General features: G+C 42.9%; 2 protein-coding genes across 12 annotated transcripts in view; one reads left to right on the top strand and one right to left on the bottom strand.

The window, feature by feature from the left end:
* Window positions 1-9: 9 nt before the first annotated feature.
* Window positions 10-19,130, top strand: cep83 (centrosomal protein 83). 7 transcript variants are annotated; one of them, XM_041030424.1, is made up of 22 exons: window positions 10-69; window positions 1,201-1,407; window positions 1,760-1,910; window positions 2,148-2,240; window positions 2,767-2,898; window positions 3,006-3,257; window positions 3,477-3,608; window positions 3,894-4,008; window positions 4,532-4,676; window positions 4,866-5,015; window positions 5,456-5,531; window positions 5,636-5,793; window positions 5,885-6,014; window positions 6,266-6,369; window positions 6,504-6,693; window positions 7,147-7,311; window positions 15,235-15,293; window positions 16,092-16,217; window positions 16,607-16,784; window positions 16,894-17,443; window positions 17,551-17,650; window positions 17,905-19,130. In XM_041030424.1, exons 2-16 carry the CDS (start codon window positions 1,208-1,210, stop codon window positions 7,282-7,284), a joined length of 2,166 nt encoding a protein of 721 aa, XP_040886358.1. In that variant the 5' UTR covers window positions 10-69; window positions 1,201-1,207; the 3' UTR covers window positions 7,285-7,311; window positions 15,235-15,293; window positions 16,092-16,217; window positions 16,607-16,784; window positions 16,894-17,443; window positions 17,551-17,650; window positions 17,905-19,130. The 7 variants fall into 7 exon arrangements, with proteins under 7 accessions (XP_040886358.1, XP_040886357.1, XP_040886362.1 ...); XM_041030423.1 differs by having other exon boundaries at window positions 16,607-17,443; XM_041030428.1 differs by lacking the exons at window positions 16,607-16,784; window positions 16,894-17,443 and having other exon boundaries at window positions 5,639-5,793.
* The window catches only part of plxnc1 (plexin C1), a 103,906-nt gene continuing 83,553 nt past the window's right edge, over window positions 7,585-27,937 (bottom strand). The window contains exons 1-31 of one of the 5 annotated variants that reach the window (XM_041030420.1): window positions 26,189-27,491; window positions 25,707-25,829; window positions 24,567-24,701; window positions 24,311-24,411; window positions 24,129-24,234; window positions 23,887-24,040; window positions 23,626-23,719; window positions 23,320-23,395; window positions 22,463-22,504; window positions 22,201-22,334; window positions 21,679-21,858; window positions 19,757-19,865; window positions 19,489-19,668; window positions 19,237-19,404; window positions 18,964-19,063; window positions 18,721-18,819; window positions 17,916-18,019; window positions 17,737-17,778; window positions 17,516-17,640; window positions 16,969-17,167; window positions 16,089-16,235; window positions 13,460-13,628; window positions 12,758-12,858; window positions 11,435-11,510; window positions 10,635-10,669; window positions 10,434-10,529; window positions 9,809-9,972; window positions 9,534-9,681; window positions 9,296-9,436; window positions 9,124-9,198; window positions 7,585-8,219 (exon numbers count right to left, since the gene is read on the bottom strand). In XM_041030420.1, the coding sequence (XP_040886354.1) occupies window positions 8,115-8,219; window positions 9,124-9,198; window positions 9,296-9,436; window positions 9,534-9,681; window positions 9,809-9,972; window positions 10,434-10,529; window positions 10,635-10,669; window positions 11,435-11,510; window positions 12,758-12,858; window positions 13,460-13,628; window positions 16,089-16,235; window positions 16,969-17,167; window positions 17,516-17,640; window positions 17,737-17,778; window positions 17,916-18,019; window positions 18,721-18,819; window positions 18,964-19,063; window positions 19,237-19,404; window positions 19,489-19,668; window positions 19,757-19,865; window positions 21,679-21,858; window positions 22,201-22,334; window positions 22,463-22,504; window positions 23,320-23,395; window positions 23,626-23,719; window positions 23,887-24,040; window positions 24,129-24,234; window positions 24,311-24,411; window positions 24,567-24,701; window positions 25,707-25,829; window positions 26,189-27,193 (4,533 nt within the window). In that variant the 5' untranslated portion in view covers window positions 27,194-27,491 and the 3' untranslated portion in view covers window positions 7,585-8,114. Of the gene's footprint in view, window positions 8,220-9,123; window positions 9,199-9,295; window positions 9,437-9,533; window positions 9,682-9,808; window positions 9,973-10,433; window positions 10,530-10,634; window positions 10,670-11,434; window positions 11,511-12,757; window positions 12,859-13,459; window positions 13,629-16,088; window positions 16,236-16,968; window positions 17,168-17,515; window positions 17,641-17,736; window positions 17,779-17,915; window positions 18,020-18,720; window positions 18,823-18,963; window positions 19,064-19,236; window positions 19,405-19,488; window positions 19,669-19,756; window positions 19,866-21,678; window positions 21,859-22,200; window positions 22,335-22,462; window positions 22,505-23,319; window positions 23,396-23,625; window positions 23,720-23,886; window positions 24,041-24,128; window positions 24,235-24,310; window positions 24,412-24,566; window positions 24,702-25,706; window positions 25,830-26,188; window positions 27,492-27,937 lie in introns of those variants that run through there. The other 4 variants (XM_041030419.1, XM_041030421.1, XM_041030417.1 and 1 more) reach the window with 4 other exon arrangements.

Here is a 27,937-nt window from a genome sequence, read left to right as displayed (position 1 = left end):
CTAGTTAACACTGGCGCTGGCGAGGAAAAGAGAAACCAGGAAAGAAAGGCATCGCAAGTTCAACACGAGGTAAATTACTTTTGGCAGCCAGTTGCTCAAATAAATAAACACGGTGTTGTATAACAATATTTGTTCGTATTTTGTAGCTAGAGACCCACAATTTGCACCGGGTTGTGCTTATAACAATGGCCCAGTTAGCAAGCGAACTTTAGTTGAGCTAACGTTAACTACGTGGTTTGGTTACGTGCTGCTAAGGTTAGCTTGTTTAATCAGCCGCTTTAAGTCGCACGGAATTTTGTTTGAATTGTATTTGTTTGTGTTCAGACTGGGAAAAGTTGTCTGAACCGTGCCAGTGACTGCATGTTCTAAGCCCTTTGCCCCGACGTATGTAGGAAATGTTTGAGACAACGAGTGTCCGATAACGGACGCATAAGCCAATTGACTACTTTGCTAGTTAGCATACCGAGTCGCGGGACGCGGAGCGCCAGATTTAAAAAGAGCTCAAAGCTTTTTCACTTCTTTCAGACCACAATTTGAAGAGTTAACTCCTGCATTATGCCCATAGCCACTCTAAGGATAGTTCAATATGACCCACAGGCCAAACTTTCATGTCTTTGAAAAGAGCTGATATCGACTAATTTCAGTCACTGCACATAAACTTTATTGTTTTCCTTTGTGACACTTAGCACTGGCTTTATTTTTAGATCAGAAACTACAGTTTGTATTGTTAAAGCAGTTTGAAGTTCAGTGTTTGGTTAATAAATTATGGTCAAATGACGCTGGTATGAAAATCACCTCAGAGACAGACCAGATACTTGATATTAAGTGGCTGTTGTTAAAGTGATTCAGTGGTTGCAATCACAGCCTCTTCGTATCCACAACAGAGTCAGCAGCCAGGGACTGGAACTAACTAATCACTTGAGGTTGCTTCAGATCCTTGACTCCTGAGAGGTTGAGATTTTAACAAGTAGCAGGGGGACTCTACTCAAAGCCACCATGGTTACTCAGTGACAACAAAACTGAGCTTAATTTTGCCCCGTAAAAGCACCATACCACACCGTGTGTGCAGGCAGTCTTTGTCAGCTTTGAAGTATGAGCAGCTGACTGACATTTTTATTTCTTTTCATTTGGATACTGCCACAAGACAAGTGCTTTGCCTGGTTTACCTCATCTCATCCTCTCTCTGACCCTTTTCTGTAGAGGTGAGATGACCTCGTCTGCCCTCGGCCAGTCGGCACCTCTTGTCCCAAACCTGGAGCCTGGGATGGGGAAGTCTGCAGCCATGCTGGGGTTGTCTGCCGGGCTGGGAGGAGCAGAGATGGAGCTGCAGAAAATGCTCATTGACGAGAGAATGAAATGCGAAAACCACAGGACCAACTACCAGACGCTAAAGGCTGAACACGCCAGGTAAAGATAAAAGGAATTTGATATTCAGGGGATTTAAAATTTCTTTGTCAGTCTTTGTGTTTTGGTGTAGGGTTCTTTATGGGCTTCATTGTAGGGAACATAAATCAAATCCTGCTGAGCAGATAGGATAGACATACTAATACTTCATCAGTTCATAATCTCTTTATAACCAACAAAATATCGGAAACACTGATACAGAGGGCACAATTTTACACGGATAAAGTCTATAGACATTAGACAGTAGACTGTAATATGAATTTTAAAGTGAAGTTAAACCTGTTTTTCATGGGTTGCCATGGCAGTGAGGTGTCTGTTGGCAGTATTGTGTGTTCCATGTCCTTTTTTCTTGTAGCCTGCAGGATGAGTTCACGCGGGCTCAGGGTGAACTGAGGCGCCTGCTCAGCGACAGGCAGGCTCAGCAGGAGAAGCTGCAGCTGCTGTTGGCTGAGCTACGGGGAGAGCTGCTGGACAAAACCAGGGAGTTGGAGGACCTTCGACTGCAGGTACGCTTTGATCAAGAAGAGGGGAAATGTCAGTGGCTCAATCTTAAGTCATCTGCCCCCCCCCCCCCCCCCCCCAAAAACTATTAGAATCTACATTTACAGATCAAAACAAAAAAACACTTATTTCTAATGTGGCTGAGAATTTTGGAATTTTTTTTAGTAGCCTCTTTGTGTCTAAACTTCCACTGACTTTCTGGATATAAATGTGTGTGTGTTTTTTTTTTTTGTGTTGACCAGGTGATGACCCCTCAGCGGCTGGAGTTGCTCAGAGCTCAGGTGCAGCAGGAGATGGAGGCTCCAGTCAGAGAGAGGTTCAGCAAACTGGAGGAGGTCAGCCTCTATGTTTTTTTTTTTTCCCTTTACAAGTTGCTTTCCAGGTTTTAGAGGGATTTCTTACCTGGGGAGATGTGAGTTATGTCTTTTGGGAGTCAGTATGAGTGACAGTGAACAGGGTACTGTAATATATTACAGCACTGAGATGAAGACACCAAACTCAGCACAGTGAAAAATGATAGAACATGTTTTTTTTCGCATTTGCTGTCGAGAACAATGTCACTGTGGAAGTTATTGTTAATCATGTACATGAATAAACAGATGTAAGTGGCTTCTGCTGAAGAGGAAAATTGCTGCCATTATCCTTTAGTACTTGCTCTAAATGTGGCACTGGCAGCTGTGACTATCAAGTCCATAGCAACGGTCAAGAGATTAGCAGTGATTGCCTTTTGAAAATCATTTGAAAGTCTCTGCTTTCAAGGGAATAGCAGCTAATTTCCATAATTCCATCATTTTTGTCTGATTGCTCCGTCTCTCCTCTCACTGATTTGTTTCTGATGTGTGTATTTGTGGTTCTTCATAGGAGACGGAGAAGTACAGGTCTGAGTACAACAAGCTGCGGTATGAGTACACCTTCCTCAAGTCCCAGTTCGACCACCAGAGAGAGGAACATGCTCGTATACTGGAAGAAAGGAGGATTCGCTATGAGGCAGAGGTGAGTGTGTGTCATGACTTTAAGTTTTTGTGATACACTCATGTATCAAGACTGATAAATGCTAATTTAGAAAGTGAGATCTAAAATATTCACTATCCTGTTGTCAGCTCTCTCGTCTGGAGAAGGATAGGGAGGACCTGGTGGCTCAGTACCAGGGTTCGGACCTGCTGCGTGATGGGAAACGCGTGGAGGCTCTGCTGAGGGAGAAAGCTCAGCTCCATCTACGGCTGAAGGGGCTGGAGGCAGAGGTGGCCGAGCTTCGGGCCCAGAAAGAAAACTCGGGTCAGCAGGCTGAGAACGTCCAGCGTATCCAGATCAGGCAGCTGTCAGAGTGTCAGGCTTCAGTGAAGTCTCTGGAGGTGAGACAGCAACAAACTGCACCATCACCTGTTTTTGTGTGCTCTGTTTTTTAATTTTTAGTACAGAAATTACTGAACTTACCTGCAGGACGATCACATTTAATCTTGCATCATGATTTTGCTATGTTTTGCTGTGCTATGTGACAGGGAAAATGTTTTTTTTGTTTGTTTGTTTGCTTTTTACTAATTGCTGGATGTGATTGGTTGTCGGTTTGACAGGCGGAGCGTCAGTCATTGCGCCTGCAGCTGGAGCGGTTGGAGAGCGAGTTTCATGTGAGCCAAGAGCAGAACAGCCAGCTCACAGGGCGACTGCACAAAGCTGAGAGAGAGGTCAGCTCCCTCACCTGTCAGGTACGCTGCTCTGTGACCTCTGACCCCCCCCCCCCCCCCCCCCCCCAAAACCTTTAAGATGTCTTGTTAACCATAGTTTGACATACTAAAACTAATCAAAACTATACTTGTACTGGAAAATACCATATGCCTGTTAATAACAAGGAAAGTAGAATGTTAAGCAAAGACTTAGTGACTCAATGATGGCAGAATGAGACATTTTTAATGACATCCAGCAGATGTCGCCTGCCTGTCACTCATTTTGCTGCTCGCTTACTGAATTAATTGTTTTCCATCTTTACTCAGATTGAAAGCCTGAAGCATTCACACAAGCTGGAGGTGGCCACCGTCAAACTGGAGTGTGCCCGCTCTAAAGGGGAAGTGGAAAGGGAGAGAGACACACTGCAGGGCCAGATGGACGGTATGGATCTCTCACACACACACACACAGACACACAGAGCAGCGTGTACTGATCATGCTCATCTGGCCTGGCTCAGATGGCATGAGGTGACTTTATGTTTGTCTCTATATATGATTTTGATTTGATTTCAGTCCTTTATGTTACCTGTCGAAAGGGAAGAATTAAGTGTGTCCATTAAACCTGACCGTACAAAACGTCTGTATCATATTAACAGTCGATGTTCTCCTTAGTTGAGATTTCCATTTATGGTCATGTTCACATCATGGAACTGAGCCGATTCTTCTTACACCTAATTTTTCACTTCCCTTTATTAAAAATACTTCAGACTATAAAAGTATATTTTACCTTTTCAGTTACTGAAGACTGCACAGACAGATCCTATGCTGCTTTGGACTTTGAACTATTATCACACACTGTTAGGTCCAGAAGCAGAGCTCAGATGCATCAAGAAGAATAAAACTAAACTTTTACAGTGTGTATTCTCGACCACCCTCAGACTCTCACGGTAACTTGTGTGTCTCAGGTCTGCAGGCAGATGTGGAGCTGCTAAAAGCTGCGTTGGAGCGACACAAAGAAGTTCTGGTGGAGAAGGAGAGGGAAATGGTCAGGAAGGTGCAGTCTGCCCGTGAAGAGGAGTTCCGCAAAACTGCAGCCTTGCATGAGGAAAAGTGAGATTCACCTTTGTGTCATTTCTGTTGCTGATATAAGAGGTTTGAATCAATGAAAAGGATGAGATACAAACCTCTGGGTGCTGTTCTTCTCTGTCAGGCATTGGTGTTGATCATTCTAGCTAAGTTTCAGTTCCAGCTTCCAGTACATTTAATTTTAGACCATTTTCTCCTCCTTTATATTGTTAGGTTGGAGTTGGAGAACCGGCTCGCAGCACTGGAGCAGCAGAGGGCGCTGCAGGATGCTACAGATCACGCCCAGAAGGAGGAGTGGGAGGAACGTCTCCGCAGTGCCCAGCAAGGCGAGGAGTCAGCCCGCAGAGAAGTGCAGAGCCTGAGGTCAGCTTCACACTGAACGCTGCATGTTACAGAATCTGCTCAGCTGCATTAATGTGAGGGAAAGATCTGGGTTAGACAATCAGTGTTAGGGTTAGGTCACAGCCTGTTTGCTGAAACGAATCTAGACAAAAGCAATAATCTAATCAGCCACCTCCTCTCTGTGGTCGGCTGTTTTGTTTTGTTACTTCATGTCAGTTTCCTTTGCAGCCTCTTTGCCCCAGTTTCTGTTCCTACACAAACATATTTGGGAACAGAAAGTGTGGTAAGGAAGCCATCTACCAAAGTGAGCAGTGTCAGGGTTATACCTGTCCAATGTTGATGATTTTATTCCCCCCGTTTTATGTCATAAGAGTGAACAATGAAAACAAATGAACAACAATGAAAGGAGATTTTCTGCACGGTGACATTATATTTGATATTTTATTTAATGTTTTCCTCAGAACCAAACTTCAGCAGCAAAGCTCACTGCTTGAGGAGCTGGAGAGACAGAAAGCAGAGATTGCTGAGCTGCAGCAGGTAAGGGACACAAACTCAAGATACAAGTGATGCTGATAGCATGACAGAAAACACGAGGGGAGTTTGAATGCTTTACATAACTGTGATTTTGTTTGACCCAACAGCAGAACAGAGATCTGGGTGTCCAGCTTGGGACGCTGTCGCACTCTGAAAGTGATTTGATGGAGGCAAACCAGCGCCTCAGAGAAACACTGGACAGAGTCAGGGAGGAGCTGAGGACGGCCCGAGGTCAGGCTGAGAAGAGCCAGCACGAGGCAGAGAGGTACGCCTGCTGGTCTGACTTCAGATAAATAAACTTACCTGTTATGTGAAGCACTCTGACTTTCTTCAGTCTTCTCTGCGTCCCGCTCCAGGATGCTGGAACACCGTCAGGTTGAGTGGTTGGAGGAGAAACACAAACTGCAGGAGCGAGAGGCCGAGCTGCAGCACAAATACTCTCAGGTCAAAGAGAAACTGCAGAGAGCAGCGGTGGCCCAGAAGAAGGTAAAAGCCTTTTATTACAGCAGGATGGAAATGATCATCATCTTAGTTCTCAAAACGTTTTTAGATGAATTTATATAAAGAGGTTTGTCTGTGCTACATGTTTTCTCCTACACTTGTTTAAAAAAAAAACATGTCCACAGACAGTTCTTAATGCTGCAACACTGAAATGGTTTGAAGAGACTTGACTTGAATTGTTCTTTGTGGCAGCTGCAGATAAAGTGTGTGTGTGTGTGTGTATTTGTGTCATACAGAGGAAAACACTGACAGAGAACAAAGAGAAGAGGCAGCAGGATAAGATCCAGTTACTGGAGGCCAAGATAGAAGAACTGGAACTGGAAGCTGCTGCAGCCAAGAAGTAAGGATCAGGTCCCATTTTAGAATGAAATAATCCAGCCATGTTAAAGGTCCCTTTGACCTGTGTGCCACTGGTCTAAGGGACTCCTGGCAGTACTTTTTTAAACTTCCTTTTTTTTCCCACCCTTTGTTCAGGCGTTCATCATTCTCAGAGGAACAAGCTCAGCTCAGCAGACGGTTGAAGGAACTGCAGCGGCGACACAATGAGTTTCGACGCCTCCTTCTGGGTGGCCAGGGTCCTTTCAGCGCAGGCCCCGCGTTCCTGAATTCCTCACCCACCCCGTTCCTCCTCCTCGGGTCTGAGGGGCCATTATCCAACATCCCAGTAAGCATAGCAGCCACACTTTAGTTTTTGTTTATTTGCAGCAGTCAGATTCTTTACAAAAGGGGCACATAGACTCGTTTCTTACACCCACAGCTGCAGGAAATAGTCCAGAATGCAATGCAGCAACAGCACAGTTTGTGTTTTGAGGAAATAGAACCTAGACTCTCCCTTCACAGACACACAGAAACCACAGCTGAATGTAACAAACTCTCAGATCTTCTCTGTGGGTTGTTAAAGGGCATTCCTTAACGAGTCATAGATGTTGCCCACAAACGTACATGGTATCTCACTCTGTAGGTCTGAGGACGACAGCTGAGCTGCTTCACAGCAGGAAATGATTAGAGTGATGTGGGTGCAAACTGTGTAAATGCAAGTTACCTGCAACACAATGTAAGGCCAGTGCTGAGTGTGTGATGTTGTAACGTTTCCTTGCTTTTCCTGTCTTTACTACAGGAGGAGCAGCACCAGAGGGAGCTCTCTCTGTTGCGCAGGAGGCTGGAGGATCTGGAAAGCGCCCAGCAGCAGCAACTGGAAGAACTGGGATCTCTGGTGCACAGGGACCGGGACCCCGCGCCCCAGCCTGACTTCTGACCCCTACACTACTTCCCATTGGACAGAGTAAGATGGAGCCTTGTTTTCAAACTAAGGACACAGACAATGTTTTTACAGAATAGAAACTATTTATTGGCGTATTTACACAAATGTGGAGCGATGACGATGCGTAGGGTCAGTGTTTACTTGTGTCCCTCATGTTGTGAGGATGGGGGACTTGGAAATGCTGCAGCAACATGATGTCCTCAGGGTTTGATTTTCTATTGCAATGCTTGTTGTTTGCTACATTAAGTCGTTCTGTGTCTATAGTTTCTAAACAGGGGAGCTGATACAAAGGCACAGGGCACTACAGGCTGCAAATTGCACAATGTTTATACGGACTGTATAAATAGACTGACAGATCGAAGTCAGAGGTGTCCAAACGGTTCCACAGAGGGCCACATGGCTGCAGGTTTCTGTTCCAACCAATCAGCAGCACACAAGACTTTAATAATTTAATCAACTGATCTCAGTCTTCAGACAGTTGATTGGTCAAACTGTGTGCTGCTGATTGGCTGGAACAAAAACCTGCAGCCACACGGCCCTCTGTGGAACAGTTTGGACACCTCTGGTCAAAGGTGACTAAGCAGTTGTTCACAGTGAAACTGCAGTTAAGAACTGAACCCTGAGGAGGTTCATGGTTACCCTGCGCCTTTCAGCTCCTCTGATACAGTTTATGGACGCAGTACCTCATCTCCATCTCAGTAGCAGGGGAGATACACGCTGGACAAAGTCTCCTCTGTTGTCTCCTGACCGCTTCATAAGAGCTGTCCAGTCTCTGTTGCTCAGAGCTCCGCTGAGGTCATCCATATGAGCGAGACACAGGCAGCTCAGTTCCAGGAGCAACTCTTCAGTCCATCAAACAAGTGTTTAACATGATGTAGCTGCTCTGTCACCTCAGTCGGGGCTCCGTCCTGGTCCAGCTTCTCTTTTATCTGTGGAAACATGAATCCAGTGTAAGATGTTTTACAGGCATGTTGCAATTTAAAGACTCATTTTTTCTAATCAAAATTCTGCTTGTGTCTTGTGAATGTACACTCTAACAACATTGTACAATCAACACCTTGACAAGCTTTTTACTGTGCTACTAAATGTGAGAGGAATCATCTGCCTTAGCTAGATAGATGAATAAAGTATCTATCTAAGGCCGATGATTCCTCTCACATTAGAAAAGTCATTTGTTTTGAAAACAAGCCAAATTCCCCTAAAGCCCTTCTGCAGGGTTGAGTTGTGAAAAGGTGCCACTCTGTGCACAGGAACAGGAAATAACCACTGATAAATGAAGCAGAAGGAAAATCTCAAGCTTTTAAATCTCATTTCCTCTACACATCTCTCATGTGACTGCTAGTTTCTGTAGGCTGTTGCTACTGACATCCTAGATACCATCTATATAAAATAAGATGAGGGTAAGCTAGCAGCTCCATAAAATGGAAACCACCAGGATAAACACATTTCTAATACTATGAGCTTACCTGCTTCTTTTGACAGCACTAATGCATGATGAGATAAAAACATGCCAAATTGAATTAATTTTCTCTGTCTACACTGTTCACACTACAGCTACAAGTTCCCTGGTTCAGACCTGTTGTCTTCCACATGTGGGAAACGCAAAAGACTCCACTGGGGCTGCATTTTTTTCTGAGTATAGTTACAGGAAGCTCAACGTGCAAATTTGAATTAAAATGTGTTGAAAGGAAACTGAATGTGACATCTTTAACGCTGTCACTTCACACTGTTATCATCTAATTAGCAATCACCTAAACACACTCAAAGTGATTCTGGACCATCACTAAAGCAAAAAGGAAAACGTGTGTGAGGTGAGATGAAAAGGACTCTGACCTCTGTGAAGTATCTCTGGATGAATCTGTAGAGCTCTCTGAGGGCCGCCGCTTCGTTGAATTCATTTTCATGTTTCTGAAATCAAAGCAAACAGTCATCCTTTCACTGCTGGTCTTCCCTGTGCCACTTTTTTTTTTTTAATTGTTAGATTTTGCACTGATATGGACGTTACCTTTGACTCCTCCCTGAGGAAGTCCTTGAATTCCGAGTCTGTCATTGGTGACTGGTCTCTGATCTGTTTGTAGTAAGCCTTTACTTCCTGTTTGAACTTAGGGATCTCTTTGGCATATAGGAGCTTGTTGGTCGGTGCGTACTGGAACACAGTTACAAGGCACTGTGACTTTTTCTGTTTTGCATTCCTAGATGCATCATTTTGCTTTTATAACGTAAGACTTTGTCCTGCACGTTACCTTCCCCAGCTGGGTCTCACTCAGGGAGAAAGAGTCCATGAAGGCCTGAGCGATGACGGACAGGCAGCCGTCCAAATGTGGAGTCTTCTCCATGTCGAAAACAAACTGGGGGTTTTTCAGGATGTTGACCCAGAAGCGCAGAGGCAAACTGTGAAGCAGAGTGGAGACGGTTCCATGATTTGCACCTCAGCAGAACCACTGCTCCAGATTCTCTACAATGCATCTTATTTGTCCTGATTAAAGCTTTTCACTTTGTCCACAGAGGACAGTCATACCTGTTGGTCTTCCAGATGTGCAGGACATCTGGGTCGGTGATCTTCATGTTGTCTGCTTGAGTGTCCAGGAAGTCAAAGAAGTATTTGACAGCATGGGGAGCTTTGCTGTGTGGTATCCCCCAGATAGATGAGAACAGGTTCTCTACAAATGAATGCACCGCCACCTGAGAGACAGAGACAGAGAGAACAATTTAACGTCTCTGCTGTTCAGAGCAGCAAAATGAAAATCATTTAACAGATAGATTGAATTACTACCAGTAGCATCTGAAGACACAGAGCAGAGATATTTCAAGTTTCAAATTTAGTGTGAATGCTCTGCCCTCTGAAGTAACTGTCCCCCCTCTCTCACCCAAATTCTCTGTACTGTCGCTTATTAATTTCCTGTCTAAAAAGAAAAAGGCAGATCAAAGCTGAAACCTCTTCTCTGATCTAAGCTGAAAACAAAACCCTCTCCAAACTGAGCAAAGCTGTGTTTCACCTTACAAGTGACACAAAAATAGCATGCTTCCTTTACTGCATTGGCACTGCTGCTGGTGGTAAAAATAATCCTGTGTGAGGCAGATTCTGGTATCAGTTCTGCCAGTGTTGGACAGAGTTTAAGTAAAATGAGGCTGGTTCCTCTTACCTTGGTGGAGAGCAGCTTGATGAGGTGCACTTCCTTCAGTTTTAACTTCTTCCTCTCTGGGTTCTGTCTCTGGTTCTCGTCTACGTCTGGATCAATCTACAGTTAAAGAGACATGAGTTCATCTCAGTCCAGGCTAATGGTCAGTATTCTGTGATTCAGACCAAAATTCAATGAAAACATTAATCACCAACTGTCTCTTACCAAGTGGAAGTATTTTCCAGAGAAGTTCTCGTCATCTAGAAGAACAAAATGAGCAGAAATCAGCTGATCATGATCTGTTTCTAAATCATTCTTTTCAATTAGAAGAAGAAAGTCAGGGACGTTTTTAAAGGTGACAGCAGCAGCAGCAGAGAGAAACGCTGAGTGTGCAGGAAGCTGATCCCCGGTGCCACCTCTACAGCCCTGCTACTAACAGAGCTGAAGACATGATGCGCTTCTCCCACTGAATATTCTTTCACACCATCACCACCCTAAGCCAAGTGTCAATGTGTATGAAAAAATAGTCTAAAGTCAAGCTCCACTCGAGCAGACTGCAGGCGTTGCTTCTTTAGGAGGAATTTATTTTTTCATAGACTAAATAATTCAGGTCCAGCTGAGATTATTCACATACTGGTCCCAATCAACCTGTCAACAGGTTTCACAGCTGCTGCAGAATACACCAGATGCAGTGGGCTCTTCAGCCCTTGGTTTGTCTGTAAGTTTTCAAGCAACCCACTGTAGTTTCAGCCTGACAGCTTTACCTTATAGATTATCTATAGACTCTCTGCTCTGAACAGAAGAACCATCAACTTTATCTTTAAGTGAAATTAATAATTTGACACCTGACAAGTGCGATACAAGAGTTAGACGTGTTGCTAAGCATCATTTTGAACTCTGGAGAGTTTCCTCCTGCTTCCAGTCTTTATGCTAAGCTAAGCTAACCTATCTCCATGTTTAATGCAGTGACACCAGAGTGGCAACAATCTCATCGAGCTCTCAGAAAGAAAGAAATCAGCTCTTACCCTTCAGACTTCCCTGTGGACTCAGAGGAGGATGAGTTTTCGTAGACAGCACTTTGATTGTTGCTCCATCAGGAACCTACAGGAACCGATGCACAGGAAGGTTAACCGCTGGCATTTTAGTTCATTTTACACGCCATGTTTCTTAATGTTAATGCAAAGGGACACTGCTAAGAAAATACTATTAGTGTGAGGTGGAAGCAGCTGAATGTTTGAAGGCTGCAGCTTCTACATTTCAGCTTCAAGTTATAATTGTCATTTCTTAAATAGCTTTATATAGTGTGCTGTGCGTGCGTGCGTGTGTGTCTGTGTGTGTGTTTGTGTGTGTGTGTATGTATAAAAGGAAACCACAATCGTTCACAGAAATCCCCACAAATTTTGGTCTACACTGATCTGGATGTTGCTGATGTTGCTGTTTTAAGATGTTCACCAAACATTTTCAGGAACTAAAGAAACACGTCTTTATTTGTCATTTGCTCAATACCACTTAGGTTAAAACATGAATTTCCCCAGAACCTGATGTTACAATGATTTCCCATCATGTGTTTTTTTTTTTTTTTTTTTTTTTTTTTAGCTATCTTTCCCAGGCCCCGATGATGCTTTAACAGATGATGAACACAAGGCACAAAAAGCTGTTATGATCCCATTACAGGGCCATTACAAAGCACTCTCCCTGCAGTATGTTTGTTCTCTCTCCTCTCTCCTCTCACTGAGCTGCTGCAGATCAACTGGGTTCAATTAGATTCTGCTGTGGTCCACAGGAAACGAAGAGTCTCAACAGCACGTTGTAAAAGTAATGCTGCTGACTGATGATGAACCTTTGGTTCTTTTAGTGTTAATACCACAAAGGCCACTTGTGTCTATGATAGGTTTCCTGTGTGTGTGTGTGTGTGTGCACTGTGGTACATTACCTTTCCCTCTAATATTAAACCTGTGTGTGTTCCGAATATGACAGTGGTTTATCTGCTTTTTTAAAATCCACTTTCTGTCAAGCGTGTATGTGTTCATCTGACAACCATCACAGAGAGAAAAAAATAACCCTATACGCATGCTCTTTCTCCAGTAGGTAGAGACAGCAGCAATAATACTGAAAGTGAGAGGAGGAGACTTGTAGGGACAGTTACTGTTCTTGAAATGTGTTGCTGTAGTAGGCATAAGTTTCACCTCTGCAGCATCCTCTGTCCAACACCGTTAGCCCACACAACAACACAACACAATGCGGCGGTTCCTGCATGAGAGTTTGCATGTATAACAGGCACTGAGAGCCTTCTTCCTCTGACAGTTTGTTTTTTTTTTTTTTTTTTTTTAAACACTGATGATTCTCACCTTGTAGTGCTTGAGCGTGTTGAGCATCATCACCTCCCCGATAACCTCTGAGCTTGCGTCCACATCCTCAAGAGGAACAAAGGATCCACCACTCTCATACTCTGAGGGGCGAAAGTGGAAGGGTGGAGGTTAAACAGCTTGAAAAGACTTTTCTGGAGGTTACAGATGAGTTTGTGGCAACTTAAGTCGTCAAATGTTTTTTTTTTTTAATGCGTAGTCAGAAAACATATGTTGAAAATTTGACCTTTGTCAAAAATATACAGTTGCATTTAAAAAAAAGCTGAATAATTTGGGCTCTTGCAGCTGGGCACTGTGGTTCTTAGCAACTGTTACTGAAATAGTGCATTGAGTGGGGACTATTTTCAGTGGATTAATACAGATTTGATGCCACCAGGCCGGTTTATGTGGGACTGACTTCTTATAAACCACAGGGCCCATGTTTATGGTAATGAAGGAACTGACGAGTCTGAGCAGGTGCTGGACAAATCGGGCTTTGGCTTCAAACTCAATACTTTGTAGGAAGACCTTCATAGGAACATGTCGTTGTTGGTGCTAGTGCTGTCATGGCAACGAGACAATAAGAAGCTGTGAGAAAAACAGAGAATCTCACCAGACAGCACAGAGATGAAACCATACTGATGAACGCCTGAGTTCAGGCAGAGACAGAGCAGAGACTAAAGAGACTTAAACCTTGTTACTTACTGATACACATGTCCCTCAGGGGGACGTTGTAGGGGAAGCCGAACTTGGCCTTGAAGGTGGACAGGATTTTCTCTTTGACCTGCTCTACTGTGTCGCAGCTCAGGGTGTTGACCTCCAGAGGCTCGCTGACCTCCCCATCACTGCCCACTGTAAACAGCACCTTCAGTTTCTGCACACAACACACACAAACAAGGACAACGTGGACATGTCACTGCATTTTCTAATCACCGACAATTCTCATGTAATCTTTATAACCTCAGTCAGAATTCACTCATACACTCACACGTGTATACACAGAATCGAGAACACATGTGAATGGTGACTAAAAGCTTCCCTCCCTCGCACATGCACACAGATAACACGTTACCACTGCAAGTCTCAGTTTCACCATCATGCCAACTCATGAGCCTAAGCCTCACTGAAACAGCAGCTGTTTTGTACGGCAGCACATTAGATGAACACTGGCAGTGTCTTCCCTCACTGATTGTTGGAAAGTTCAGTGCAGCTGCAGGGATCTTTGAGGGCAGGAGAGGTTAAGCAAAGGCTTTCAGAGGAAGAATCATCCGTTTACATCCTCATAGCTTTATGCAATTTTGTGGCTGGTGTTTGCACCATCTAATGGATGTAAATGAAGGGTAAAGTGAGACAGTGGCTTGTGAGATAAAACATGAATCATGGCTGCTGTGTATCGGGTCACTGCAGCAGCAGAGGGGAGGAAACGTTAAGAACAAACAGTGCTGAGGTTGAAAAGCATATGCAGAGACGCGTGACTGTTTATTTCATCATATCTGACTGTGGCATCTTGGCAATAAGAACAAACAACAACCCTTACGAGGTTATCATAAATAAGTATCACCTTAAGTCAGAACTGTTCTCACTTTGGCAGTGAACAGTCACCATGAGAAAGATCTCTGAATTCACCTGTGACCCACATTTGGCCTTGTCATGTGAAACTGATGTCACAGGCCAGAATTACAAAATAACTTGTTTCCGTTTTATTTCTGTTTGAGTGTGTGTGTCAAACTCATGGCACCAGCTCATAGTTTCCTGCTATCTCCGTTTTTATGGTATTTATTCATCTTTTCTGTGCAAAATTACAGTTCAGCTCACACTCAAGCCCCTGTCTTCATCTGATGTGGTCTCTATCTGTGCGCGGATCAGTTGGGCGTGTTCACTGAAACTTAGTTCACAACACACAGGGATTTATTGATGTTTGTTCTGATAATTGCTGACATGTTCCAATTCTTTGAATTTTGTCAAGACTCTATGAGTTGCTGCTTCCTTAAACAGGGCCCTGTCACAGCTCTAATGAGATGCATTTAAGGGTTTCATTAATGTAAATGAAAGCACATATGCAGCGTCTCTCCACTTGTAAAAACTGTTGGCTTCTACATCTGTAGAACTGTAACATCTGATTATTTAAATTAATTAATTAAATTAAATTAAATTAAATTAAATTAAATTAAATTAAATTAAATTAAATTAAATTATTTTTTTCCTTGAAGTGATTTGACAGTGAGCTGCAGTGGTTGAGGAAGTATCCAGTAAAAAAAAGAAAAAAAACTTCCACAGTATCGACATTTCCGTACACTAAGAGCAGGTTATTGACCAACCAAAGCATTTCTTAATATTAATTTGGTTTCCTGTCACTACACTGATCGCTCACTGCTGTAATAAAACATCTTTCACTCTCATTTTCAATCTTTATGTTTGACAGAAAGCAGATTATTTCCTGCCAGTTGGATGAGCTGACTGCTTTTCTCTTCTGTTACCAGGTTACCGGAAACTATGTCCTAAGCCGAGGCCATAAAAAGGTACTTTTTAACTCTGCTGGGTAAGTCTAAAAGAGAGTAAACTGAATTTTCTAAACTGATTTGCTGTCTATTACGTAATCTGATATACAAGTACTGTGCAAATGAGGAACCGTGTAAAGGAACTGTGGTCACACTGTGTTGATTTGACCCGTGTGTTTTTCTTTTCTTGTTTTTCTATTACTATACTTTGTGTGAAGTTAACAGATAAATTTAAAAAAAACACAAAATGTTCATGGCATTATTTTGGCCACCATCCTCACTTTCCTTTCAGTGCCTGAAATTGTCTTACAGTTTGTCTCAGGAACTATTTCAGAACTTCCCTGTAATGTTATGTGAAGGAAGTTTAGTTATGTAAAGCCCTGCCAGACTTCTGAAATAAACTGCTTTGTGTGTTTAAACCTTAAAATTGAAGGAGGAAGTGGTTTATATCAGTTGCTGAGCACTGATAAGTCATATCCATACAACAATCAGAGAGGGATCGGTCCAAAGTTCGGATTGTTTTACATTAGGTGTGAAAAAAAAACGGACCCACAATTTGGCAATTTAATATCATATCATCATTTTTGATAAAGTGCGTGTATTGGATGACTGAGGTAGTGTGTATTTAACTAGTTGGAGGACAGAATTAAGTACAGCACAGAGCAAAACCCAACACACCAAAAACAGAACTAAGAACTTAGATGTGTTACTCAGTGATTCCACATGTTTAAGGATGGCTGACTAAACTTGTGATTTGCTGACACATAACAATTAGTTGGTGTTATTCCATTTATGACATGTAAAAAGTGTGTGTGTGTGTGTGTGTGTGTGTGTACCAGAGAGCTGAAGTCCGGAGCCTGCCACAGCAGCCAGTCCTCACTGAGTGTATACAAAGCTTTCTCTGTCACACAGTCCACAGGCCCTTTGGCGATCTGCTGCGTGAGAGCGCTCACCATCAGAAACAGGTGCTGACCAACACTTTCCTGTACAAAATAAGAAACAGGAACTCAGTGGGTGAGGAGGCCACGGTGACTCTGTGCGGACACTTTCGGTTTGTTCCAACCAGAGTGGGAAAGTTTAGTTTAACAAGAATAAACTTCACTGCAGTGGCTGTACAGAGTTAACGTCTGTCACCATAGTGATGTGTCTGCAGGCAGAGGGAGTTTAGATATGGTAGGATGTGGTTTATTAAATGGAGGTTTCAAATGATAGCAAAGAGCCTGCTCGGACCTCAGGAACACAGAACAGTACATTAGAAGAGTGGGACTTGTGCGGATACTTGTGCACTGTACAAATTGTAAAACCATTTGGTTTCAGCATTATTTTTATTCTTTTTTTTTTTTTTTTTTTTTAGCTCCAAAGAAGACGTTTTGTGTTGGCAAACAAATTTCCCCAAATTTGTGCCTAATGCAAAAGTGATAATGACAAGACTAAAAGTCTAACACAGTGGCTCAATGAGGGTCTATTAATGCACAACAGTGCTTTGAGCTAAAGACTTCCACAGTATCGACATCTTCGTACACTAAGAGCAGGTCATTGCACCCTGACATACTCACAGTAACCGCATGTTTACCATGTTCTTAGTTTAACCTTAGAGCATATTAACATTTGCTAATTAGGGGAATGTCATGGGTTTTACAGGTATTTGGAGATACAGTCAGAGCATTAGCCTGGCTAAAAGTGCTCACAAAGCAAAGAGACATAAAAGCCACGGACCCGCAGGAAGCCATAGAGGCATATGGACATCCAGTTGGTCAACAGTTTTTCCACTGTGGACTCGGTGCGTCGTAACAACAGTTTGGGCTGAGCGTTGCTGTGTTGCTGCATGAGAGCCTTCAGCAGAACCTCCATTATCTCTGTCAGGTACAACAAGTTGCCATGGAGCGATACGGTTAGCAGAGATGCCAACGTGCACCTGGAACAACATGCACAAAGAAAACAGGATACAGCACGTGAGCTCGTGAGACGAAGAGGAGAGAACAATACTCAGCAAAAGGATAACTGAACGGACGAACAGGCAGGAGATGAAGAGAATAAAAGAGCTGATAGAAATGAGTGAAAGGCAGAACAGAACTGACATGAGCAGGAAGTTAACAAGAGGATGAGTGGACTCATAAAAAGACCCAAGAACAAGAACAGGGCAGTTTACAAGTACGATAGAGAACAAAATAAAGCAGAGTTAGACAGAATGGTCAGTAAGAACAAACATGAAATGAACTCTTACCATATAAGAGACAGTAAAAGTACAACATGACAAACTGACTTGTCTTTGATGGTGAAGCTCTTCTGTCCCTCCAGAGCGTGCACCATAGACGTGAGGAAGAGCGGATCCTGGATCAGCCTGGACAAGCTGTGGCAGCACTCATCAAGCTGAATCTTCACTGCATCCTGATCCCAGGTCAGACACAACAACACATCACTGACCCATCACTGACAGAATCGTGCATGATGGTGACGTCCACCACAGCTGGTGTCAAACCTTACCTGACCAATGTCTTTGATGCACAGTGTCATCAAGGATTCGTTCTGGGAAACAGTCACAGAAACGTAGCTTGGTTAATGTGGCAGCTATAACGTATCTGATGTTTCACAATTTACAGAATTTACACCATCAGCTGGTCAGATATGAACATTTGCTTTTTTTCCTTCCAGCTCTGCTGTACCTCAGGAAAAAAGATTCTGGAGGCAAAGTGCTTGTAGTCGAGGAAAGGAATCGCTCCAACGTTTTCCATCAGGTCACTTTTCTCCGTCTGTAGATCCACAAAACCTGTGGAGGACAGCTGCTGAGTGAGCTGAGTTTTATGGACTACAGATCTGAGTGACACTAAATCTCATTTGGTATGGCTGGAGAAAACTCCTGCTGGAAAAAAACACCCCATCTTTTCTCCAGAAAAAACACAGAAAGCTGATTATATACATTTGTCTGCAGGGTCAGATGAACAGACTTGTGCAGCAGGTATCGGTTCATAAGTAACAAATAAAAAGGGGCAGTGAAAACGGGTGCGGTTTGACAACTGATCTTACACCTATGCATGCTCAAAGACTACAAATAAGTCCGTGCATGTATGTATGAATATATAATATTCGACATCAGAAAAAGGAACAAGCTCAGGGTATTTGACACCAGCACGTGTATGAGGCTCAGTGAACTGAAGACATTAAAGTGAAGTGGCGTAAAGATGGGGACCAATGTGTGATAAGGCTGAGCTATTTATAAGATACAATCAGATGCAGCTTCCTCACTGTGTAGATGTCAGGTGGTAGCGTGCTGCAGAGAATTTGCGCAGCTGAGCTCGGAGACATTTTAATGTTCGACAGATTATAGCAGACAGACTTCAGTGTTAGAAATGTGGTGCTCAAATGAAAACCTTAACCCCCACTGCAGTTTTTTTTTAAACTAAATGGTAAATGCACCAGAGTTTGCTAAATCGCTATTTTTCAGATATATTGTGAGAAGTTGTGACTGACCTTGCCGGATGTCATTCCTAATGTTGAGCTCCAGGTCTCCAATAAGCTTGTTCATCTTAGCAGTGAACTTCTTCTGTTTGCTTCGATAGACGATCACCACTGCTGCAAAAAAATAAAGACAGATGTATAGAGTTTTGTACATAAAAAGAGAAGCAGGCTTCCCTGTTGAACTTGACGTGGCATGTCTCTTTGAGCCTAGTTCTGGAACAAAATGCAAAACTTAGCTGTAATCTGTGTACTCACCTACAATAATGCAGGCTATCGGCAGAAGGACGAACAGCATCAGAAGGAACAGCATGGAAGATTTAGCGTGCAGTGTTACTGTCTCATCTCCATACTTTATCTGTAACAACAACAACAAAAAAAAAAAAACTAAAAGCACTAATCACATGATATTTGAGCACAAACATGTTTATTTTGAAAAAAAGGGTTTAGTAACCACTGCACAGAAATCGTTATACTTCTGAGGACTCTGCAGTAATGTCTAGCTTGGTTTATTGTGACTGAAAGATTTACCATTAACTGCTCAAATTTAGTGTCGGATGTGCTCTTAATTTCACAGGTGAAAAACTCAGTCTGGTTATTGGTTTCTTTGGTCTCCATGATGCAGGGGTATTGTTTTTCGTTCCGAATGCCCCAAACAGACAGCTCTGCTGTTGTCATCTCCAGTTTGTCTGCCTTTTTCTGAAATCAAAACAGAAACAAATGCTCACTTTTTATCTATTCAAGTCCTATGTTTGTGCATGTGTGATAAAAAATATTCATTACCTCTATGGTGATGCGCACATCATCCCCTGTCCTTGTAGATGTGAAGATGGTAAACTCAGGCTCTGGATAGTAGGTAATGTTAGTGGAACACGGCAGGGTATCATTGCCTAATTTCATTGACACTGAGCTGGTAAAAGTCCCCTGAGTGTTTTCAGCCACAGGTGAGTCATAGGTGAGATTCTGCAGAAAAAATGAATGGAAGATGCTTCACTCTGCGTGTTTATGTACAGATACGAGTATGGAACACGGAGCTTTTCTACACACCCACCTCAGAGCTGCTGTTTCTGGGACGTACGACCTTCTGTGGCGCGTGGCTGTGTGTGACACCCTCCACAAACTCCAGGTGAGAGCCAGTGAGTGTGAGCTTCCTCCCCCCACTACAGGACACAGAGCAGCAGGCGATCACAGAAAATTTAATACACAACCTCTGTTGTACCTACATTTTCTTGTAACTCCTTCAACCGGGTGATATGTACACTGCAACCAGGGACAGTCGTTAACTAAATGCACTGTGACAAACAACAGAAAATTTCATAAGTCAGACACCATAGTTTACATATGTAAAACTGAAAATACCATTTGTCTCTTTATTATTACAGAAAGGTAACAAACCAATACCTATGGGATGATTTGTATTTTGTGTATGTGTTGTGTTACAAAACTCTACAGTGGGTACAGAAAGTATACAGACCCCCTTAAATTTTTCACTTTGTTATTTATGGTCGTCCCAAACGTCTTCCATTTAAGGATTATGGAGGCCACTGTGCTCTTGGGAACCTTAAGTGCAGCAAAAAAATTTTTGTAACCATGGCCAGATCTGTGCCTTGCCACAATTCTGTCTCTGAACTCTTCGGGCAGTCCCTTTCACCTCATGATTCTCATTTGCTCTGACATGCACTGTGAGCTTGTATAGACAGGTGTGTGGCCTTCCTAATCCCAATCAGTATAATCAAACACAGCTGGACTCCAATGAAGGTGTAGAACCATCTCAAGGATGATCAGAAGAAATGGACAGCACCTGAGTTAAATAATGAGGGTCACAGCAAAGGGTCTCTATACTTATGGCTGTTTGATATTTAAGTTTTTCTTTTTTAATAAATCTGCAAAAAAAAATTTCAATTCCGTGTTTCTCTGTCAATATGGGCTGCTGTGTGTACATTAATGAGGAAAAAAATGAACTTGATGATTTAATGATTTTAGCAAATGGCTGCAATATAACAAAGAGTGAAAAACTTAAGGGGGTCTGAATACTTTCCGTACCCACTGTATCTATCGATCATGGCTTGTAAAACTGTGTTGCAGTTTTAGGAGCAAAAACAAAGGCAGAAGTGGTGCTTTCAAGTTGCTGCAACCAAAGGGGAAGTGGTCTGATGGTGAAAGACACTGCTTTTGGGAAGTTGCAATCTTTCCCTCTCAGATGACCCTGAAGTTGCAACTGCTCCTCAGTTACTGACAGTCACTGACCAAAAAAACCTACTAAAGTAGTGACAAAGCACTTGTGGTAGATGCAAAAAATAGCCTTCATATGTTTTGAATGTCTGATGCGTTTGTAAACTGTCAAATCAGTTATGATAATTAGAGGAATTACAGTAGATACATGAGAGCATGATATAGACATTTTCTATCTGTCCGTGTTGCCTTATGTCTCCTCCCCATTAAACTGAGCTGCAGAGGCTGATCCAAGTGATGGTCCTGTTTGTTCATGATCCTTATTCTACTGTCTCAGTATTCATTAGCTGATGACTTACTGATGCTACATGTGTCACTTTATATTTTCTCACTGAATGACTTGCTGAAAGTCGTTTCCTGTTCCCTCTTCAAGGAGCTTAGCGTTCTGCTGCAAACTGTTTTTATTATATTTTGTAAAAAATGAGAGAGAGTCACCACTTGAAGAGAAGTTCAAGTTCAACACATGGCCAAAAAAATTTAATCTTTCTTCCTCATATCTCCTTTCACTGATGAGTGTGATGCTCAGTAAATGAGCTTTTTGATTTGGAGAAACAGGCATCAAGACTTGATGTTAAGCACGAAGCACTGTTGAAACGCTTCTGCAAAACTGCAGCTGTTGGAAATAACATAAATGAGATCATGTTTCACACTGCGACAGTTACTAAGTTGTGTGTTATCCTCAACAAGGTTTATCCCATTGTTTTATCAAGCATGTAAATGTACCAACACATCCAAACATACCTGAACCAGGTGCTGCTTGGAACAATGTTGGTGCAGGATGGTGACGACCGGTAGGTGATTTTAGCGTTGCCGTGGCAATTACCGTCTGGGAGAAGGGCACATACTTTGACCACGCCTTTACTGACTGTACTGGGAACGTGGAACGTCAGATTCACACCTGTGTTGTTCCATACAGGAGATCTGACCACAGAGGATGAAACCAGTTACTCTCACTGAACTCTCACTGAGTTCAAGCTGTGTTTTTTTTTTTTGTTTTTTTTTTTTTTTTTGCAGAGGAGGTAAATTGTTAAAAACATCACAACAATAATGCACAAAACCTGAATACTGCCAGAAGCTTGACATAATTATTCATCAGTTCAAACTAAGATGCTGTTTCATAAGTCTGATAGGTTTTTACTTTAAAGGCAAACACCACACATTTTACAGGACAGTCACTGAGAAGTACTGAGTGAACTGTCAATTTGTATTTATGTGTCATTTCATAATATGGGTGGCATTTCCCATGCCCGTAAACTGACTCACTCTTGTGGAGTGCAGTCCATGTGTGCCTGTATCCTCACTCTGGTCACATCACTGAGGTTACGACCTGACAACAGTGCATGGTTTCTACCGTAGAAAGACACGACACTGGGAGTGATGGAGGAGATCTCAGGCCTCTGAGAGGAAAACAAACACAAAACTAATCATTTTTAATGAACTGCCTTCTACTGACATTTTAGCCTCTACTGAATGTGAATAAGTTGAACTTCAGAGGAAGAATGTGCATGAGAGTTGAGGGGCTCACCAAAAAATGTGTCCCTGACTCCACCATTTGGCAAACAGAGTCCTGCAGGAGGAAGTAAGCGGACGAGATTCAGCAGGTTTACAGGACAGTCACTGTAAAGGTACTCGAGTTGATTCAGAACCTGTTTCAGCTCAAGTTAGTGCAGCTCATAAACTCAGTAACAGTAGAGAACAGCTGGCCGGACATATTCCAACAACTATAATGCTGTCTTCTTTACATGCTGTGTGCATGTACAGAAATAGAAACTGAGACATTTTTGGTTGTTGCTCTCTTTGAAAAGTGTCTAAACACTTCATAGCTCCGAGCGGACAGCTGTGTGCTGACTCAGCTCGTGACTCTTTTGATAAGTTTGGCAAACAAGACACAAAATGTACAACTGGTTTTGCTGAAAGGTATTTCTCTTTATAACTTTTGAAGAAAGCCTGCAGCTTCGTCTCCTTTCCTGTTTATTCTAAGCTCAGCTAAATCCAGGCTGGGAGAGGCTAGGCTATGTAAAGGACAATTTCTTTAACATATAGATTCCAAAAATAAGAATTAAATCTGTAAAGAAATACTGCTATATTGGAATCAAGATTAAGAGTTTGTGATGAAAATTACAATTTAACAAATGTTCTCTCTGGTATTTTATCTGATATTTGCTAATTGTTTCCAGTAGATACCATGAATTACACACATCTTTGTTAAACATTTGTTGCTGGCAGGTGCTGAGCTTTTGGAACAGTCTGGCTAACTGCTGGGGTCCAATGTTGTTCATAGTCTTCAATTTTATAAATGTCTCAAAATAAATGCAGTGTACAGCACGTTTGAAGACTGCAAAAGCCTTTGTTAGATAAATATATAAAAACGTGTATACTTACATTCCTCACTCCCTGATTTGCCCAGGAACAGACGTTTGTGCTCCAGCCACATCCAGCCCTGATGCACTGCTGACACCTGAGGAGCCAACGCATCTTATATATACACTGAAAATATGGATCCCGATGATTTGATGGAGCACAAGCATCACAACGCGGTAATATCTGCTTCTTGGTTGCAAAAAGACAAGATTAAATTCTTTTTTTTTCTTTTCATACAACTGGGACCTAATCATTTCATCAGTGATGCATCTGACTGACTCAGTGTGTTTCAGCTCTATCTGTTCTGTTCAAAGGTAGTGGACTTACAGGGCCGAACTTGGGGGCCCCCTGATGTCCGAACAGTTGGTTAGCGTCAGTCGTTCCAATAAGTGCGTCGGCCCAAGTCTGATTTTTACGCTGGCTGCCAGGATCGATATGCAAATAAAACAATGAACACTGCAGTAAAATAGTTTAACAGTTTACAACAGTAAATAAATATCAGATGTTTCAGCTGAATGCTCAGGTACATCAGTTAGGCTGATGATGTGTGTATTCACTGGATTATTATATTTATTAAAAGTTACTGACCTTCAGCAGGAAGTGTGCTATTAGATAGGATGCAGGTGCATTGTGGGAACTGTGGACGAGGGCCAGTCGTGCTACAACGTACACCGAATTGACAGGCGAAGTTAGACAGTGCCCTCTGGCCCCAAGTCAGGTGTGTTTGGATCTTAAGCGTGATCTGAGAAAGGTCGGGATGTGAGTGTTTAAAGGATGAATAACTGACAGACACAACTGATTACAGCTAAAACCTTGTACTTCATCTCTACCTGGCCTCTTGTGTCCTTTTCAACTTTGTAGGAGACCATTTTCTGTTGGTGATCATCAGGAATGGACAACCAGTCTGAATCTTTGCAGTCATCTTCAAACGTGCATCTGGGGAAAGAAAAACATGTTATAACCGAGTTTCTAATTGTTTAAAGGTGCCAGATGCAGAGGTTGTTTCCCTGACCTTGTTTCAGAGCCACACCAGACACAGAATGGATCCTGTGCAGACCAACAGTCCTGCACATTTGTGTATATGCTGCACGTTGACACAGGTACACGCTTCATCTAGAACACAACACTTACACTTAGCTTAATACAGCACATGTACAGGTGATACTGTGGTAATAAAAAGATGATCTGAAATCTTCAGAATCTTCAAAATCCTCAGGTGTTCACCACAGTCTCACACAGGTATGTTTCTACATGTACAATGCACCCACCTCATTTTGAAATGGCACATACACATGTTTTCGATCCACTTGATCCAGACTTATTTTGGGAAACACTTTGTGGTCGTCACTGGCCCTGTAGAGCACCACGGGACAGGTGGTGTGATAGTCCTTATCCACAGCAAGCTGACAACAAGAAAGCAGCTTTGGTTCAGGCTTTGTTTAGGTCAGGCCACTAGCTAACGACCATCACCATTATGGCTGTTGAGGAAAACCTTGATCCACTGACATCTTACAGTCCTAATGGGGATTCTGTGTTGACCTCTGACACCACTAAGAGCTCACAGCATCGCAGAAAAAAAAGACGTGTTGAAAACTTTATGTTTCTGTTGAGTGTCCCAACACCATGTCCACGTCAAGTCACTTCCACTGTGTTGCCTCACTTTACTGTCAACTAGTACACAGGATATGATGCAATTGTACTGCTCTGGGTAAATGTAGAAATGTTATGGCGATGACGTCTGTACCGTCTCTGTCTTGAACTATATATGTGTACAATGGAATATTTCGGGTTCCGTCGTGCTTTACTTTTTCCTCTGGAGATCACCTGACCACTCACCCATCTGCCCACATGGGCGCATATAGATGTTTTTAGACATTCCATTACATGCTACATTTGTCAGTGAATAGAAAAGCCATTTCTCTCTGTTAGGCCTCAGCTGCATAGCTGTAAGAAATACACTTAAGGGTTTTATGAACACTTGAGAAAGTAAACTCAGCATGAAAGAGCCTATTGTGTCTAGCAGAGGGTTACTGGAGTGTTCCCAGACTCTTTAATCATGTGAGTGAGTACATATAAAGAATATCTGCAAAAAATTCATAGTTTTATCTTGGAGTTGGAAAGAAGACAGGGAATGGTGTGATGGAGAAGTGGAAAAGTGGGAAAGATGCTGACAGGGAACTAGTCACTGTTAGACGAGAGTAATTCAAGACATGAGACGTTATTTATCAGGTCCTACTAGAAGAGCAGGCAGTAGGAAGTCTTCTAAGTCTGCATTTACTCTTATCAAATAAAATGACCTTATGTTTCCAATGTAAAGTTAGGAATAGGTTTCCACATCATTGTGACTTTAGGTTCATGTATAGATAAAATAGATATAAAAATAGATTCATATCACTTCTTATACTCACCTTAATCAGCTGCCCATCTCCTGTCCCGATGAAGAAAACCATCCAGGCCCTCTGCCTCACTGCCAGCACAGAGGACATGTTGTTCTGCCTGAGGAGCACTGCCTTCGGCCTCAGAGTCTTTGGCTGAGAAACACAAACACACTGATCATCAGATCTGGATCCAACATGAATCCAAAGCTCTGAGGGTAACTGAAATAACTCTCACTGAAAGCTCAAATGTCAGGTCATCAGTTGTACTCAAAGTCATGTTCATTCATTTTTGATCCCCATTTTATCTTGGCTTTCAATATGAGGTGCAACTGAGAAGTACTGCAATATGTTACAACGTGTCTGCAAGAAAAAAAAACTTTCTTACAGAGGAACATAAAATATCAGATTTTTTACTTGTCTTTTAAGTCCAATGACGGCAGCGACACACCCAGCAAGTTTGCTTACCATAAATATGCGTACTGAATAATTCTGTAACCAAATTGACCTATTACCGTTTTAGGACTTGGCGGGTCGGGACAGACGCTGCAGAAGTCTGGATCTGTATCGGCCTCTCCGGTGAGATCGAGGCTGATGTCAAACACCGCCAGCTCGGTGTTGGTCTGTCCTGCGTCGACACTGAACACTCCGCTCCAGAGCACCGGCGGTCCGCCCGGGATCACCGAGGAGGCCAGGAGTCTGTTACCTTCTCCAGCTTCAGAGATCCTGAGAGTCGCACCCCGCAGCGACCTGAGAGTTTGGGTCTTGCTGATTTTCCCATCAAGCCAAATCAGACGGACTTTGTTGCCTCCAGCGCTTGAATGCACGTTGGAGAGCAGATATATGACTGAATTGATCTGAAATCCGTCCACAAACTCCACATCTCCTTTACTTTTGATCGAAGGCGAGTCATGCGCATCAGAGCGAGAAAATATACCTCTCTTATATTTGTTATCCGCATCGTGAAGGTTGACAGTTTTGGCATCAGAGAAACTGCTGCTCTCTGTGGATCCGTCCTCATGTTGCTGTATCGCGGTCACAACGTAAGTGTCGCTCGCCACTTTAACTAAAACAGCGACGGACGCATCGCTGCGCCTCAGTGGTCCCACCTGGACGCTCTCCTTGTACAGAAGTTTAGAGATGTTCATCAGATCCAGGACCTCGCAGTAAACAAACTCATTGTTGATCACTCCGCAGCTGAACAGATTGTTGTTCTCAGCAAATGGCAATAATGTGTTGACTTTGAAAGTTGCGTTGCTCCGAGCCGTCTCAGAAACCCTGTCAAAATGCACGTCCAGCGGGTTGTTCCCAACTTTCAAGATTCCTCTTTGGCTCAGAATCTGGACCAGAGACAGGTCGTGGTTCAGCTGGTACAGCTTCTCCATTGTAGCGATGTAAACCGTGTTGTTGTTCACGGCGAAGTGGCGGATATCTCCATCAAAGATGAAGGCTCCATCCTCCCCCCGACACCGACCCGGTTCTCCCCAGAGAATAAACAGCAGACCAGGCAGCAGGATCATCTTCTAGCAGCGGTGGCAGCTTCAGCTGGGAAACCTTCAGAAACCAGCGGCCTTCATGATGCACAGCACTCCGCCACAGTGTCACTAGAGCGCGTCTCTGCTGAAGGGAGAAGTGCCGAAAGTGGGAAGGGGCGCGCCCCTCGAAAGTGAAAACTAACAGACTGTTTTAACTGTTTCTGAGATGAAATGATTTTGCAGCATTATTGCTTTCGCTCAGCTTCATTTGTCCCAATTTCACCGTGTTTTCAAACAAAGTCTATATAGTTTTAGTCGAATCACAGAAGCTGTGCGCGCAGTGATATGCGTGCGCACCCCACAAATCTCTGACCATGACAGCCTCCAGCTGACAAGAGAGCGTTTGATAAATCCAATTTAAATAATTCACAACATGATATCCACCTCAAGAAGAACCAAAAGCCGTGGTGCAGCGGGCGATTACATTTCCACTGTCATTCATGTACAACACCAGTTAATGGATTCTCAGTAAGGCAGCAGTGACTTCTGATTGGCCTGTTATGTGACCAACCCGTACACCAGAATATATCCTATCCATCACTGAAATGAATTTATCAAATTTATTCCAGAATATATATATCACCCCCGAACATCCCACCAGGCTGTAGGGCCGTATAATGAGCTTCAGTACTTTATTTTGTCTCATGGATAAACCGAGGACATGTCCACTGACCACATCCAACCAAAATTATCAAGGGACCAGCATTTAAAACTGCAACATGCAACTTT

The sequence above is a fragment of the Toxotes jaculatrix genome, chromosome 22 (genome assembly GCF_017976425.1).
Source record: "Toxotes jaculatrix isolate fToxJac2 chromosome 22, fToxJac2.pri, whole genome shotgun sequence".
In the NCBI taxonomy this organism is placed as follows: domain Eukaryota; kingdom Metazoa; phylum Chordata; class Actinopteri; family Toxotidae; genus Toxotes; species Toxotes jaculatrix.
This window is presented reverse-complemented; position numbering and strand designations above follow the sequence as displayed.